Raw genomic sequence first — 16,410 nt, forward strand, 5'->3', positions numbered from 1 at the left:
ACCAGCTCCCAGGGCCCCAGCCAGGAGCGCTTCCTGGATAAAATATTAAACATGCAAATCTGAGACAGTGCCTTAACGAGCGACAGACTGCACGACCACAGCCTGGCAAAGGAGACGCACGCCGTCCGGGGGTGGGGGGGTGAGAAGTATATATAGATATAGACTTTGGATCTATCTGTGCAACGTGTGTATAAGGCAGAGAACAGCAGGGATGGAAAACTACAGCAGCAGCCTCCAGCTCGGGTGGCCTGAGGTCGGTAGGAGGCTGGTGGGGAGGGAGGGTCAGGAGGGAGGATCCCCAAAGCCCAGCTCAGAGTGGAGGATGACAAAAGCCCTTTGTGCTTGGATTCTGTGCAGAGGGGGCCAGAGACTCAGGGCAGGGGAACGAGCATTTGGTTTTGGAGAAGGAAGTTGGTTAGAGGCAAGGTCTCAGGGAGGAAGTAAGGAAAGGTGAGAGACAGAGGAGGCAGAGGCCTGGGGGGTCATGGGGAGAACACCTCAACTCCCATGTGGCATTGGGCCTTCTTTAATATGGCACCCACACTGGCCCGGGGGGTCGTGGAGCTCATATAGCATTGGGTCAATGTGGTTCCACCTTGATCCAGATTGACATGAACTTGACAGTGGTGCTGCCCAGACTTTAATGTGCACATGCATCAAAGGTCTTGTTAAGGGCTTCCCTGGTGGCGCAGTGGTTGAGTCTGCCTGCCAATGCAGGGGACGTGGGTTCGAGCCCTGGTCTGGGAAGATCCCACATGCCGCGGAGCAACTGGGCCTGTGAGCCACAACTACTGAGCCTGCGCGTCTGGAGCCTGTGCTCCGCAACAAGAGAGGCCGCGATAGTGAGAGGCCCGCGCACCGCGATGAAGAGTGACCCCCGCTTGCCGCAGCTAGAGAAAGCCCTTGCACAGAAACGAAGACCCAACACAGCCAAAAATAAATAAATAAATAATAAAAGTAAAGGAATTCCTTAAAAAAAAAAAAAGAATATGGTAAAAATGATAGTTGGTATCATTTAAAAAAAAAAAAGGTCTTGTTAACAATGCAGGTTCTGATTCAGAAGGTCTGGGTGGGGCCTGAGATTTTGTATTTCCAACAAATCTCGGTGATGCCAGTGCTATTTGTCCACTGACCCCAAATGAGCAGCCATGATCTACAAGGAGTTAGAACATGGAGCTCACTTTGTCTCAGATGGACAAAGAACCCACAGGAGTCCTGAGGGGCCCAGGGTGCTGATGAAGAGGGTGTCTATCCATGGCGTCCAGCGGATCAAGGAATTAGAACCATATGACACCTGCCTGGGCCCACGCTGACATGGAACTCCCAGCCCAGAATGTCAGGGAGCCCACAGCAGCCCACACTAAGGCGCCCACAGGGCCTGAAGTTGACATGGAGCCCAGGAGGTCTTAAACTAACTAATATAGGGCCCGCATTGCTCCGGAGTATCATGGAGCCCACGAGGAATTCGATTGAAGTGGAGCCTGCTTTAGCCCAGAGTGAGATGGAATCCACAGTAGCCACAGGGGTCTGCACTGACTTGGAACCATAAAGGACTAAGGTGATGCCACATTGGTACCCAGGGTGACACGGAGCTCGCAAGGGCTTGGGCTGATGTGGCCCTGGAAACAAAGCCCCTGAGCTAAAGAGGGCTGCAGGGGGGGGCCCCAGGCAGAGCAGGGGGCTCTCCACAGCCTCTCCAGGATGCAGAAGGCGGGAAGGGAGGGGCCGAAGGAGGCAACAGAGGGGAGGGGCAGGAGTCAAGGAGTGTGCCAGCTCTGGGGCTGCCATGAGCCTGCTTGCCGTGGGCTGGGTGGTACTTGGCTGGGCCCCGGGTTGGAAGGCGTTGGAGAGAAGGTGCTGCTACCGCAGCAACGGCTCAGCTGGAAGAGGAAGTGGGAAGCTGGAGGAAGGGCAGGCACGGGGCCCTGACACGGGGGCACGTCCTCGCTAGAAAGGCCTGGCATAGGGAAGGGCCCACTGCCCTCTCCAGGACCCTGGCATTCAGACTCCCTGCTCCCATTATACACGAGGACGTGGGGGTTATGGGCTTAGGGCTTAGGGATCCCAGATCAAGGAGTGGCCAGCACTAGGGGAGCAGACAAAAGAACATCTCCCTGGTTGGGGGGAACTCAGGTCCCAGAGGAGTAAGGATTCTGCCTCCCTGGGGTAAGAGACCCTTCCCATGCAGCCAGACCCCCGGGCAGGGTGCCCTGACACCTTTGTGTCCTTCCCCAGGGGAAAAAATGCAGGTCCCCAAAGACGCCCCAACCGTATCTGGAGACAGATGCCCTCCATCTTTTTCTTAACCAAATCTAACCCTCACTCTCCGATCTGATCACACATCCCTCAGCACTCTTCCCCGCCCAGGTGAGGGGCTGCTTGGGGTATACCTGCAGCTTCTCTTTATGCCCAGGTGGAGATAGAGGAGGACGGGATGGACGGAGGGGTGTTGCTATGGGATCTTGCTACAGCAGATCTGGTGGTATCAGGCAGGAGGAACGCCAGCCTTTTTAACAAGGTTTTAGAGACATTTTTCTTAACCAAAGCCCCAGACAGCTGGCTACTCCAGGCAACATCTGGCCCCCCCCATCCCACCAGCCCCAGGCCAAGAGACCGAGAACATCTCCGCCCCTCTGCCTGCCTCCCAACCCCCATTTCTGGTCCCTGGGTGATAAGGTTCTCCACATCTCCCACTCCCTTCTTTGGCCCCCTCCCTCAAGGGCAGGTGGTCGGAAGAGGCTAGTGGGCTCCCAGGTCCAAGGGTATCTTTCCCTGCCCTCTCCCCCTCTTCCACCCCTGCCCCCTTTCCCCGCTCAGCCTGTCACTGCTGTAGAATCAATCTCTAGCTCCACCCCCGCCTGCACGCTGACCTCGTTTCTGCCTCGATGCAGAGGGGACACGTCCTTACACGCTCCTAGACGCAGAGCGGTGCATGGCCCAGAGACGCATGCTCCACGCACTCAGGATAGCCTGACGCAGGAACTTCGGCGCTCATTCCCAAACACGCTCAGACTCATGCGCGCACACGCGCAGTTCCGTAGATACATCCCCAACTCAGGAACCTGTCAGGGACCCACTCACAAACACACACACAGGACCAACGGACACATGTGGACAGACATACGGGCCCTCATAAGCCATAGACAATTCCCCACAGGGGCACCCCACTGTCTCCAGCTCCTGCTGCCAGGTCCTCTAGGCCAAAACAGCACCAAAGGAGGCTCATGGCTGCCTCAGCCACGGGATCGGGATCGGGCTCACCCCCAACCCAGGAATGTATCCTCAGTCTCCCCTCCTCTCTCCAGGGTGCCCACCTTTCAGAACTGTAGGTGAGTTATTTCCCTGTGACAGGACCCTATACCTCCATGGGAGGGACCAAAGGTGGGGGACACTCCACATCTGTTTTCATGGCAACAAACAAGGTCCTGTGACCTCCGTCTGTGGCGATGACAGGAAGTGGGTAAGGCAGCCCCACTGTGGGGCCGCTAGAATCTTAATCCCTCTCAGCTGTTCCTCTGTTAAAACAAATGCTGAATTGCACAGGTAGGGAAATGAAAGTCTTTGTAAATTGTCAAGCTCCATGCCATAAATGTAAGAGATCACTGTTTATTCGGCCTGCTGATGTCTGTGCGGTGGGCAGAGGGAAGGTTCAGGCCACTGTCCGCCCTGCTTTTTCTGGGAGATCGCCCTGCCCACATCCCTCATATTTCAAAGACTCTGGCTCTTGACTCCTAGAAAGCCTCTCCGGCCCAAGTCTTGCTGTCACCTTGAGCAGCCTCGGGGTCCCGGCAAAACCCAAAAGGTAGGCCACCTCCACTGGCCAACGTCCCCTCCTCCCAGGCCTCTGCCTCCCTGCTTCCACTGCAGCTGCTCTGTGCCCTCCTGACACCTTCACCGTCTCACACGTCTCAGTTTTCTACTGAGAGCTTGCCCCGACCCCGCCTTCAACTTTGGTCCCCATCCAACCCCTGGATCCATCACGTCATACCCTCACTCTCGTGGTCCTGGACTTCCTCGGCCTGCAGTGGGAAGAACTCCCGCCCTGGGCCCACCCACGTGCCTGCTGCACTTCTGGACCCCAGCCCCAGAGGCTAAGCTCAGCTGGAAAAAGCCCCACACCCCAGAAGTTTGGTGCCTCCTCCAATTCCCAGTTTGCAACTGTCTCTGTATTGTTGGCAGATTCCTTCTGTCAGCTTGACTCTCTCTGATCTCCTCAATCTTCCAGCCAACTCTTCCCTGTCCCGCCCTGTACCCCTCAACCTAGTCCTGTTTCTCAGAGAAAATGGAAGCTCTCTAGAAAGTCCTCCCTCCTCTCCCACAGTTGCCAACGCGCCTTGAGTGTGTGTTTATGTTTGGGAATGCACATTTCCCGCCCCGTCCACCTAGCTCTGGGTCCCAGCCCCTGCCCCCCAACAGAGGCCTAACTCCCTCACTCATCATTTTTCCAGCATCTTCAACCCCTCCCTCTCCCCCAGCTTCACTGCAATCAGGCTTGATCCTGAGTCCCCTTCTAGATCGTTCCCCAACTCTTTCCTTTCCTTCACATCCAACTTCCTCAAAAGAGATGCCTGCACTTGCTGAATCTACTTCTTTACCGCCCCGGTTCACGCATCCATCCCCCCCCCCCACCGCTGCCCTTGAAGGGCCATTAGAGTCGCCAGTCACCTCCTAGTTGCCAAGGCTGGTGGATGTTCTTCATCCCCTATTTTATCTGATCCTTGTGCAACATTCAACACAGTTCCCCACTTTCTCCTTCTTGATACACTCTCCCCCCTTGGTTCTCGTGTTAGTTAGGATAAGTGATATTGTATTCATTAGGCCAACTTTTTATTTCATTGTATTTTAATTTGATGTTGTACTAGTTAGGTTAATAACTTTTATTAGGCTAATTAGTTACATTAGTTGGGTTAGGCTAAATTGTATTAGCTTAGTTAAGTTGTATTAGTTAGGCTAAACTCCCGTAACAGAGAGATCCAAAGAAGACAGCTGCTCAAAGAATGTAACGTTTCTTACATCCCAGGTCCATGAGGAACTCCCCCACAGTCATTCGGAGGCCCAGGTTCCCTCCGTGGTGTTGCTGCACTACCCGCTAGGGCTTATCGGTGACTCAAGACCAAAGATAGGGGACTGCCCTGTGGGGCTCCAGCCTCGGGAAGGGGAAAGGGAGTGTACAGAGGATTTACCTAGGGTCTTAAAGCCCAGGCGGAGAAGGGCTCACACCACTTCCCCTTGGCCTCCCACTGGTGGGGATGAAATCACACGCCCACACCTGGCAGCGGGGAGCTAGCTGGGAAGCGAGTCCACCTGGGCCGCCACTGGAGCGCAGACATGGATGGACGACCAGCAGGGGTCGCCAGAGTTTCGATGGCGTCTCTCCCACCTCCTGGCCCTTCCTCTCATCTTACTTAATGTCCCTCAGGGTTCTATTCTTGGATCTCTTCCCACTGGACACACATTCCCTGATCATTCTGGTCCAGTCATATGCTGATGACTCCAAACATTTCTATCCCCAGCCCAAATCTCCCTCTTGAACAGCAGACCCACCTGGATACCAGGGCCAAAAGCTGGATTCAAGCTAGACTCCTCCCTGCCCTCACCCCACACTCCACCCCTCACCAAGGCCTGGCAATTCTGCTTTATAAAGGCCTCTTCTCTCCTTCTCCCTGCAGATTCCCTCATTTTTTCTCACAGCCTCCAAACTCATCTCCCTGCCTCCGCCCACCCCACAATACTTCACACCATCCTCCAGTGACACATGGGGCTTCAAGGTCCAATCCTGAGCCCTCCTCTCTTCCCACTTTTTAGCCTTTCCCCGAGCCCCACATCCAGCCTCCCAACCTCCATTCCCAAGGACGCCCAGGTGACTCACACGAGTACATCTCTGGTCCTCCCCACTTCTCTGAGCACCAGACATATGCACTTGGACGCCTCAAGGGCACCTTGGACTCTACATGCCCAAATCGGAGCTCAGGATGTTCCCCCTGCTCCCACCCAGCACAGTGTTTCCTGTCTCATTGCCAATCCAGGTCTAAAGCCAGAGTCCCAAGACTTGCTCCCTTATCCCCCGGATCTAACCCTCACTACATCCGGTCAGTTGTACCTGCGTCCACTTCACTCCACATCCGCATCCCCCCACCCCACCGCATCCATCCTCCCAGCCAGGCCACCATCACCCCTTGCCTGGACTCTGACAGTAGCCTCCCCACCAATCTCCCTACATCTGCCTTTGTCCCCATTGTCCATATGGATGCCACAGAGATCCTTTCCAAATGCCACAAATCTGATTGTCGCAGCCTTACTTAAAACCCATCTCTGTCTTCCAGTGTTGTCAGGACGGGCCCTGATCCTTACCTTGGCCTACGAGACCATACAGGACCTGGCCCCACCCTGCCTCTGTGCAGTCTCTCCTCTGACTGGGCTCCGGCCACACTCGGTTCTTTGATGTGCCTCCCTCTCTCCAGCCCCGGGACCATTATCCACACTGTCCCATCTGCCGGGAACACTCTTCCTCCCCTCTCCTTGTTGTTAACTCGTAGCCATCATTCCAAGCTCATCTCAAGGATCATTTCCCCAGAGAAGCCTCTTCTGCTCTCCCTGACCAGGGTGAACCCTTCTGGCCCAGCCCCCGGCCCCTTACACTCGTCTCCTTCACAACACTTGTCTCAGCTGCATGAGATTATTATTATTGACGATGATCGGTCCCACACACGCTGGAAGAGGGCCAGGACCCTGCCTGATCTGCTCACCATTGTCCTCATCTCTTGTTACGCGCGCCCTGTGCTCCAGGCAATATGATCTGTTCAAGAGGCGCATTCACTCAAGCCACAGATTCTTCCCTACCCTTCAAGCCTCCACTCACGTGTCTCCTCCTCTGGGAAGTCCTCCCTGACTTGCTCCACTGTCCCCTCAGTCGCAAGGATCTCCATCTCCACGCCGGTCATGCTGTCCTGTGACTGCTTGCTCACTTGTCTCTTTCCTGTACTAAGCTGTGAGCTTTGGGGAGAGAAATATGTGGGTTTTGTCATTTCTTATCTCTAGCCCTTAGCCCATTGTCCAGAACAGTTAATGCCTGAGTAAATGTTAGCTCTCTTCACTGCCCCTCCCTATTCCTTTAAAACGGTGCCTCACAGCTTGATACTTAAAGCTAAAAACTGGAAATGACCCAAACATCCATCAACAGAATACATCAACTGTAGAATATTCATACAGTGAAACACTACTACACGGCAATGAAAAGAATAACACACAACAGCATGATGAAGCCAACATGCATAAGGTTGAACAAAAGAAGCCAGAACCAAAAAGTACCTTCCATGTCTATGAAGGTCAAAAACAGGCAAAATAAATCTGTGGTGACAGAGGCAGTGTGGTGGTTATCTCACGGGGTGGCGGGAGATTGACTGGGAGCAGGCCTGGCGAAGCTTCCCAGAGGGCTGCAAACATTGCTCACCTAGACCTGGGTGGTGCTCACACAGCTATGTCCATGTGTAAATGTTAATCAAGCTGGATTTTTTGTGCGCTTTAAAGTAGATAATTTTCCCTTTATTTTTTTTAAGTGCTATAATTTTGCAACAAATCATGGATAACAGACCTCTTGTGTCTCAGAGTCACTTCCTGCTACCGAGTCCCCTGATTTTAGGTGATGATAACTGAAGCCCAGAGAGGGTAAACCACTCAGGTGGAGTTGCCCAGCACGTCTGTGGAAAGCCCACATCCTAAGGAGGGGACTGCCCATGCAACTAAAGGCTCTTCAGGGGCAGGCTCTGTGTCTTTGTGTTTCTGGCACAGAGCTCTGTGGTCTCCAAATATTGGTGGGGGCTACCCCCAGCCTGTAACTTGTTGCTACTGGGGTGGTGAAACAGAGCAGCAGTGTGGTCATTAAGAGCACAAACTCTAAGGGCACAATTCTGTAACTGTGTGGACTTAACCTCTTTGTACCTCAGTTTTCTCATCTGCAAAATGGGGATTATAATAGTACCTACCTCATCATGTTCTAAGGATTAGATGAGTGACTAAACATAAAGCCCTTAGAACAGTGCCTGGCCCCAAGCCATGTAAGTGTTTGCTATGATAACCTCTATTAGGGGAAAACCCAGGCAGACAGTCCAGAGTTAAACTCTGCTCTGCCACTGGCTGTGCCACCTCAGGCAAGTTGATTAACCTCTCTGAGCCTCCATTTCCTCATCTATTAAACAGAGCTAATAATACCTTTCTTTTGTTATAAAAGCAAAATAATGCATGCAAAGCCCCCGGCTAAGTTCCTTGTGTGCAGGGACCATGTCTCACACATCCCTCTTCCCAAGCCCCAGCACTGGGAGGTGCTCAATGGCCTGTAAGAATTATGCCTTCCCCACCCACCCTTGTCCGGCGTCCATCCTCCTTCTGGTGCTAGCAGACAGCTGCATCTAGCGGACAACTCTGTAACTGCATGCTGGCCAAGTTCCACTCTCCAAGCTGGGTGCAGTCCTTTAAATAAGCCTTTTAAAATAGTCACTCTGCATTGGACAAGTATTCGTTAGGTGCCTGCTGTGTACAGGACATGGATCCAGGACCTAAATAAAATGAAACAAGAGATACAAGATGACTGCAGAGGGGTGCAAGAAAAAAATCACAAACAATTATAACTGTATCATCAATACCCTACTTTTTTATCTTAAAGAAAATACATAGGGGGACTTGACACACTGAACAGTGTCTTCTCGGGAAGTTTTTGTTTGTTTGTTTGTTTGTTTTAACATCTTTATTGGAGCATAATTGCAGGAAGTTTTTACAATTGCAGGAATGATTTCCAAGTGGCCGTTTCATGTCAATGACTCTCAGTTAAGGCCAAAGCAATGAAATAAAAGCTTAGGTCAGAAAGGTGATTCCCTTAGGATAGCCGGACTAGTTTCCCAGGTTCTTCATGGAGAGGAGGACTGGGGGTGTCCAAAGCCCATATTCTTCTACCACATTTTACTACCCCTCCCCCAGACTTATATAAGAGTGAAGAGGGTCTAGCGGTGGCACAGATCACATCCAACTGGGGGGAGTCAAAGAAGACTTCGTGGAGGAGATTGCATCTCACATGGGGAATGAAGGTAGAGAAAGAGTGGGTGGCTGGGGCAGGAAGGGCGTTCCAGTGTGATGGACCATACAGTGTACAAAGTGAAGTAACAGGGAAAGCCTGGACAGGAGAGTTAGGGCCAAATCATAGAGGGCCCCAAAGGACAGGCCAAGGAGGCTGCATTTAATAGAATCAAGGGACCCACTGAGTAAGAAGGTAACCTAATCCGAGGAGGTCAGAGAAAAATCTGAGATCCAGAAACTAGTTAGGTGGCTACTGCAAGAGTCCAGACCACACCTGTGGGAGTTGCACCATGATGGAGACAATAAGAGATACTGAACGTGGACTTGACCAGGAAGGGACTGATGTGAGCAGGGGCTGGAGACAATGAGCTGGGTCTTCAACAGGGAGAGTGTGAGTTGCCAGCGTCCACAGCGTCCACAGGAGACCTGGCACCAAAGCTCAGGGGCTGGGCTGGAGGCAGAGGAGGCAGGTGCCTATGCCTGTGATTTGGGAGTCACTTACCTATGCCTGTGCCAGCTGAAGATTTGGAAGAAGACAAAAGAAATCACGTGGGGAGACATGGGGGCAGAGGGTAGATGTCACCTGGACATCATCAGTCTGCCTCTTTTTAAAGCTTCCTAGGGACAGAGGAAGCTGAGGAGGCACAGATGACAGAGGGAACTTTGGAGAGAGAAAACCAGGAGACCCTGGTGCACGTCCAGCAGCGTCACAGGTCATGGAGTGATTCAGGGGTCAGGGAGGCCGGGAGGCAACCACTGGATTTGTGGTTGAGGGTTGTCATAGGTGACCCTGGAAAGAGCAGTTTCGGTTTCGGGGGCAGAAGTCAAGGCACAAAGATTTAAAAGGCAAGAGGCAGAGGGTGTGGGGCAACTGAGGATCCCAGGAGGAGGGAGGTGATGGTGAACAGAGCTGGATTAGGGAGAGGCAGGCGAGGTACCTTGGGAACAAAACTTAAGGAGGTTCTCCCTCTCAGGGTCGTGCAGGTGGCCCTGATGAGGAGGGGCAGACACCTGGTCCCAGAGCTGTTGAGAGATAGAGACCCTCTGAGACTAAAGGAACTGAGATAACCCAGGAAGGGAACTTAGAGACCCAGACAGAAGCTAAGACCCTTCGACCGCCACATCTAGGCAAAAACACAGTGGCCAGTGGTAGAGCCTCGGAGGACATGAAGGCTGGGGGAGGGGAGGGATGGAAAGAGGATGTACCGATAATCTGGGAGCAGGGGCAGGGGACTCTGAGAGAAACACAGAGAGCGAGTGGAGGAAACCAGGGAGGGAGGGAGAGCTTCCTCGGGACCCTCCTGGGGAGATTCTCCCCACCCCGCCTCAGTGAGTGTTAGGAGGAGGGAGAGTCCCAGCATCCTTGTGTCAGCCTGAGGAAAGCAAGGGGTCCAACTCTGCCTTTCCCCAGGCTGCTCCAACTCAGGGAGGCTTGTGGTCCCAGCCCAAGAAGGTCTGTACCCCACACCGACCCAGCACACCACAGTACATGCTTCCTTCCTCCAGGAAGCCTGAGCAAGTTTTTCCATCCTGGGACTTAGTTTCTGTAGTGAGCTGAATGGTGGCACCCAAAAAGATAAGTCCCCGCCCTAACTCCACTGCCCCCAGAACCTGTGAATGTGACCTTATTTGGAGAAAGGGTCTTTGCAGATGTAATTTAATTAAGATTGTCATGATGAGATCATCCTGGATTATCCAGGTGGGCCCTAAATCCAATGACAAATGTCCTTATAAGAGACAAAAGAGGGGAAGGCCACGTGAAGATGGAAGCAGAGATTGGAGTAAGGCGCCCACAACCCAAGAAACACCTGGAGCCACCAGAAGCTGGAGGAGGCGAGGGATTCTCCCCTAGAGCCTCTGGGGGGAGCACAGCCCTGCAGTCACCTTGATTTCGGACTTCTAGCCTTTAGAATTGTGAGAGAATAAATTTCTATTGTTTCAAGCCACCAAGGTTTTGGCAATTTGTTGTGGCAGCCCTAGGAGACTAATATAGTACCCTATTCTGTAAAATGACTAGAAAGATTCTAGGGATGCTTCCAGGCCTAAGATTCTCCAAATTAAACCATTCAGCAAGGAGAGGAGTTCCAGGTCTGGCCAAAAGGTGTGTTTTTTAACTCACTGCCCGGCCCCCTTCCAGGTTGAGGATTAATACTTTGACTTGAAGGAGGAGGAAAGCCAAAGGAACAGCATCCCCTCCCACTCCTCAGAGAAGAAGGAAGAGTCCCAAAAGGGTATTTCATGACCCACCACTCCTCTCCTTCGCCCAGAGCTCACGCCACCACGCCCAGGCTGGTCGAATGGGCCCAAACTGACCTGACTAAAAGCAAGGAGCTCTTTAAAAGCAGGAGTCGGCCTTTCTGAATTTCTCCTTGCAAACCTCGCCCCCTCTTCACAGCGCCTCTCTCCCCACCCCTCACATTTGCGTTCTTCCTTGACCTTCCCCATTCTTGGGGGGCAAGATAAGATGGATACCCCTGAAGCACAGGAAGGGAAGGCACTCCCCCACCCTCCTCCCTCCTCCCCACAACACAGCTGGAGGGGGAGGGGAGGTCAGCAGGGTTCATAAAGGCCAGATGTTGAGGAGAAAGAGAGCAGTGCCCGACCCACACCCACCCACCCCACCCCCACCCCCAGCAAAAGAAAAATTAAAAGAGACAGCTTCTAAAACAAACAAAACTTTTGTGGTCCAAAACAGTTTTTCTTGAGAATCTGCTCTATGCAAACATTAACAACTTTTTACAAAGCATTTTCACAGAAAAGGAGACAAGTCCTTCCCCAGTATCATATGTGGGAATTGTTCCTCCCTTGTCCCGTCTTGGGGGAAAAGGGGGCGATATTCACTAGTGTGGGCAGAAGGGTCACTGGGTCCCTCAGTTGTTGGGAAGATCGGCAACCCCCAGGTTCCCCTCACACCTAAACTTGGAATTTCCCTAAGAGCTAAACTCCCCAGACCTCACCTGGGTGGAGGAGAAAGCAATTCCACTCCGCTCTGACTCACTCCCCTCCCCCAGGAAAACAGAACTTCTGACCTCAAAACTAATCCCCTGGCCCTGCCCCTTTTGGATCCATCAGGTCCCTGACAACTGAAGTTGGGTGGGGGGAGGATGCTAAAGGTCCCTCAGCCCAGTTCCCATCCAAACCCAAACTTTGCCCCTTCAAAACCCACTGGACCTTGTGGTTAGGCCAAGAGCCCTTTCATTTACCCCCTCCACAAAGAGCAGCTTGTCTTCTTTCTAGCCTTGAAGGGGTCTCAGTTTGGGTGTTCAAAGAATGGACCCAGGCCTGCCCTCTACCTCCACACCCTCCATCCTTAAACCGGTGGCGAGGACCTGGAAAGGCAACTTGTTTGGTCTGATTTTATTGATTTCTTCCACCTTCCATTACTTTCCCTGGGATGGTCTCTGGCCCCTTCCCCAGACAAAGTCTGCACTTTTGAAGGGGAGGAGGTCCCTCAGCTCTGTGCCTCCTAATATGAGGAGTAAACTGGCGGAGGGGGCTGACTTATGGGGGGGAGTCCTCTTTTACCCATCAGCCCTTATAACCTGAAAGCAAACGGGGAATACTGAAGAGGCGTACCCCAAAACTGGACAAAGGGGAAAGGTTGGTGGCTGAGAATGAAGATCTCGGTAACTAGGGGTCACTTGACTTGGGGGTCCCTAGGAAAAGAACCGGAAGGGGGTGATCTCCCCCTTGCCTAAGCTGCTCCCTCCCCCAAGAAGGCTGCAGTGGTGCCCGGAGACTAGGGAAGGCCCGAGGGGAGTGAAGGGTTAAAGGCCTGGCTGGTGCGGGTGGGGGATGCCCCCGGGAGCTGCCAATCACCTCCCCACCCCCACCAGGGCCCCCCCACCCCAATCCCCAGGCTCGACCACAGAAACAACCGGTTTGTCCATCACCAAGGTCTCTCTCCCTCTTTTTTTTTCCTTGTCTTTGAGCTGTAGCCTCCTCGGCTCCCCCTGGGGTGAAGGCCCTGCCCCCAGAGATCCGAGATGGAAGAGGCGAGGGATTGGAATCTATGTCTTTAAGCCTTTCTCGATTAAGCCTTCTCCTGACTCCAGCCCTTGGTTCGTCTCCAAAGGATGAGGGGGAGGGGGTGTCACCCCAACCAGTTAGGTGCTTGAAGATCACTGTCATTTGAGGTCCCTCTGACCACAGCCCATAAAACCTGAAGAGGACAGGCAAAGGTGAGAAATGAGGCTCTGTCCTCGAGCCCGCAATTTGGCTGTGGCCCCCACTTTTCCCCTTTGGCAGAAGAGGTCTCACGCTCAGAGCTGCTCCAGGTTGATCCCCCAGAATTTGAGGCCGGGGGGCTCAGGGACAGCGGGACCCCCAATCTGCCACCTCCACAGCGGGTGGGCAGGCGGGGGCTTAGAGTCTCCCTGGAGACGAAGCGAGGATGCCGGCCCTAAGTCTCCGTCCTCCCCCACCACCAGGGCCGGGGGGCAGGGGAAGCAGTCGAGGAGGCTGAAGGTGCTCGTGGTGGGGAGCGTCGGTGCAGGACGGCGGGGCTGTGCGCTGCGTTGGGGGGGCGTCGGCCGCCGGCGTTTCTTGGCGGCTCCCCGGGAGGGCCCTTTGGCTGGGGGCCGCTCGGGCCCCCGGCGCAAACTCGGAGTGTCGAGGGCGAAGCCCTTCGCGTAACACCAAAGTTTCGAGCGGCGGATCAGACGATCGAAATGTTCCTGGCGGAGATCGCCGGGCGCCGCCGGAGCTTCGCTGGCCGTCGAGGGGCTGGCGGCCGTTGCCTCGGGGGCGGCCTTCTGGGTGTTTCCATCGACTGCGGCAGTCTGGCTCGGCGGGGGCGGCTCCGGCGCTGTCCCGGGCCCCGCGGGCTCAGAGGAGAGGCCCGCAGGTGGCGGCGGAGGCCGGGAACCCGGTTCCTGATGCGGGCTGGCGGCGGGGCCAGGCTGGGAGTCGAGACCCGGGGCTGGCCTAGGCGGAGCCGAGACGGAGCTGGTCGGAGATTCCCGAGGGCGCCGGGGCGCCGGGCAGCGGCCGGGAGGTACGCCGGAGCGAGCGCCGAAGTGCGGGAAACTGCCTCCGCCCTCTTCCTCCTCGCCGCGGCCCCGGCACACAGCGGCGTCGGCATCCTGGCTGGCCGGGGAGTTGGGATCGCTGTACCGCCCGGCCTGTCCCGCGGGGTGCTTCAGGCCATCCGGGGCCCAGCCGCCGGTGCACAGGGGGGCATGAGGGCCCAGCAGCACCGGGGCCCGCGGCGCCAGCTCCCCAGGTCCCAGGCCCAGAGAGGACGCCCGGGGTTTGGCAAGGGCGCAGAAGGCAAGGGCACGCAGGCACAGCGGAGAGAACTCCTGGGTCCCCCGACGCGTCTTCCGGGGTGTGGGGGAGCAGGGCGACCCTCGCGGGGACGCCGGCACTGCGAGGCGGGGAGCGGGGCACAGAGTCTCCATGGAACCACCCGGGGGGGTGCCCACTGCGGGGGCCCTGGTCCCAGCGGCGGGATGCCCTGGCTGCCCGAAGAGCCCACGGGCGAGGGGAACATCGCCCCCCCCTCGACGGGGAGATCTCTGCTCACGGGCGCCCCCGGCCCGCACCCCTGGGCCGCGGAGCTCCGGCTCCCTCTTCGATCTCGTCACGCGGCCCTCCTGGCGGCCGGACTCCTGGGTCCCTGCGAGTCCCGGCGCGGTCGGCCGCCCTTCCTGCCGCCGCGATCCCTGTGCAGCCCAGGCGGGAGCCCCTCTTGAGTTGCCCAGAGCGCAGAGGCTGGGGAAACAAAGCGGCCGGCGGCCGCGGGAGGCGGGAAGGACCCCGGGCCCGGCACCCGGTGCCCGGGCCCAGGCGGCAGGGAGGGCGCCTTCCGCCCGCTCGGCTTCTTTCTTCCCCGCTGGCTCCCGGAGACCGCGTTATAGAGAACTGCCCCCTCGCTGCCCCAATACCAGCGCCGGGGCCGCGAGCCCGCCGCTGATTGGGCGGCACTGCCAGTGACGTTAGCCCAGACCCCACCCCTCCAGCGGCACCGCCCCCGTCCCCATTCCGCACACAGACACACACACGTGGACCCGGCGCGGCGGCGGCTGGGAGGGAGGAAAGGAGGGTGCGTGCGCGGGTGGGATCGCGACTGGCGAAACGCGCCACTGCACGTGGCGCGGTGGCGTCCTGGTGTTCAGTCGCCGCAAAGCACTTCATTTTTTCCTTAGCAGTCATGGTTTTCGCATCCGTAAAATGGGAATGTTCATATCTACCCTCTTGGGACAACGTGAATCAACATAGGTGAATCGCAAAGGCGAAGATGAAAGAAAAGATGAAAAGAGGTTGTTTAGAAACTTTGCACAGCAGGGACTCCCGCGAGCAGAGAATGTTCCCAACCTCTCTGTTTCTGTCGCCTAGAACAGTGCCTGGCACACAGTGGGCTCAAAAAATGTTGAATGAATAGTTAGGAATTCAGTGAGTGTGTGCAAGATGATAAAAGGAAGAAATAAATTCGGAGAGGAGGAGTATTATTACACCCACGAAAGACGATAAATAGACTTTCTCAGTACCTGTTTCCATTTCTGACTTAGCTTCTAAATGGCCCCTTGAACAAATTCTGAGGGGCTGGCTCTGCAGCCCCCCTCAAATCCCAAGACTCTGCCCTGTGAGGCCTGAACTGCCAAAATGGGTTGAGGAGACCAAAGGAGGGGACACACACACCCTCACTCTTATCTCCCCCAGGCAGAGTAAAGCAAAGAAAAAGTGAATTCCAATAAAAATCCTGATAATGGAGGACCATGTCCCCGCAGCACGTTCCATCCTCTTACCCTTATTTAGTTTCTGTAGATCCTGCTATTATATGAAAATCTGTGAATGTTCTTTGTTGTCTGTTCTTCTTTGTCGTTGTTGTTGTGTGTCTCTCCCATTAGTCTGGATATGAGCTGATGAGAACTTTGTTTTAATCACTTCTGCGTCCTCAGTGCCTAGAACAGTGCCCAGACTTAATAAGTGCTCAATATATATTTGTAAGTGAATGAATGAATCCCTGAAATATTTCTCTCTTAATAAAAATCAGGTTATTGGAATATAGCGACTTCCCATCCCCAGAAATATACAGAGAGATTGATATGATGACATGGAGTAAGGGTGTGTTCGTATGTGGGGGGCGGGGGGCGGTGGTGTGGTCACAGAGAGAAATATCGTACTCTGAGGCAGGGATAAGAGAGGGTTTCTGTAAGGGGACAAATAATGCAGCTTGCATCCTGGTCCTCCTGGTGATGACAACAGAAGTATTGTTTCCCTACACGTCATCACATAACATTTGGGAGGAAAGGGATCAGGAAGCTTTGTCGTCCCTACATCACTTTTGCAGAGGCCAGAGGTAAAGACCCCAAGGTGGGGCTAGGGTTTGACGAACAAGGG

General features: G+C 54.8%; 2 protein-coding genes across 2 annotated transcripts in view; one reads left to right on the forward strand and one right to left on the reverse strand.

Moving 5' to 3' along the window:
• The first annotated feature begins 1,147 nt into the window (after window positions 1-1,147).
• Window positions 1,148-16,410, forward strand: part of LOC132354513 (large ribosomal subunit protein eL19) — a 410,792-nt gene continuing 395,529 nt past the window's right edge. Inside the window, exon 1 of the mRNA XM_059906380.1 lies at window positions 1,148-1,151. Coding sequence (XP_059762363.1) covers window positions 1,149-1,151 — 3 coding nt within the window. The 5' untranslated portion in view covers window position 1,148. The remainder of the gene's footprint in view (window positions 1,152-16,410) is intronic.
• Window positions 11,757-14,901, reverse strand: EPOP (elongin BC and polycomb repressive complex 2 associated protein). Its single transcript, XM_059907379.1, has one exon. It carries the CDS (start codon window positions 14,466-14,468, stop codon window positions 13,329-13,331), a length of 1,140 nt encoding a protein of 379 aa, XP_059763362.1. The 5' UTR covers window positions 14,469-14,901; the 3' UTR covers window positions 11,757-13,328.

The sequence above is a fragment of the Balaenoptera ricei genome, chromosome 20, assembly GCF_028023285.1.
Source record: "Balaenoptera ricei isolate mBalRic1 chromosome 20, mBalRic1.hap2, whole genome shotgun sequence".
Taxonomy (NCBI): Eukaryota; Metazoa; Chordata; class Mammalia; order Artiodactyla; family Balaenopteridae; genus Balaenoptera; species Balaenoptera ricei.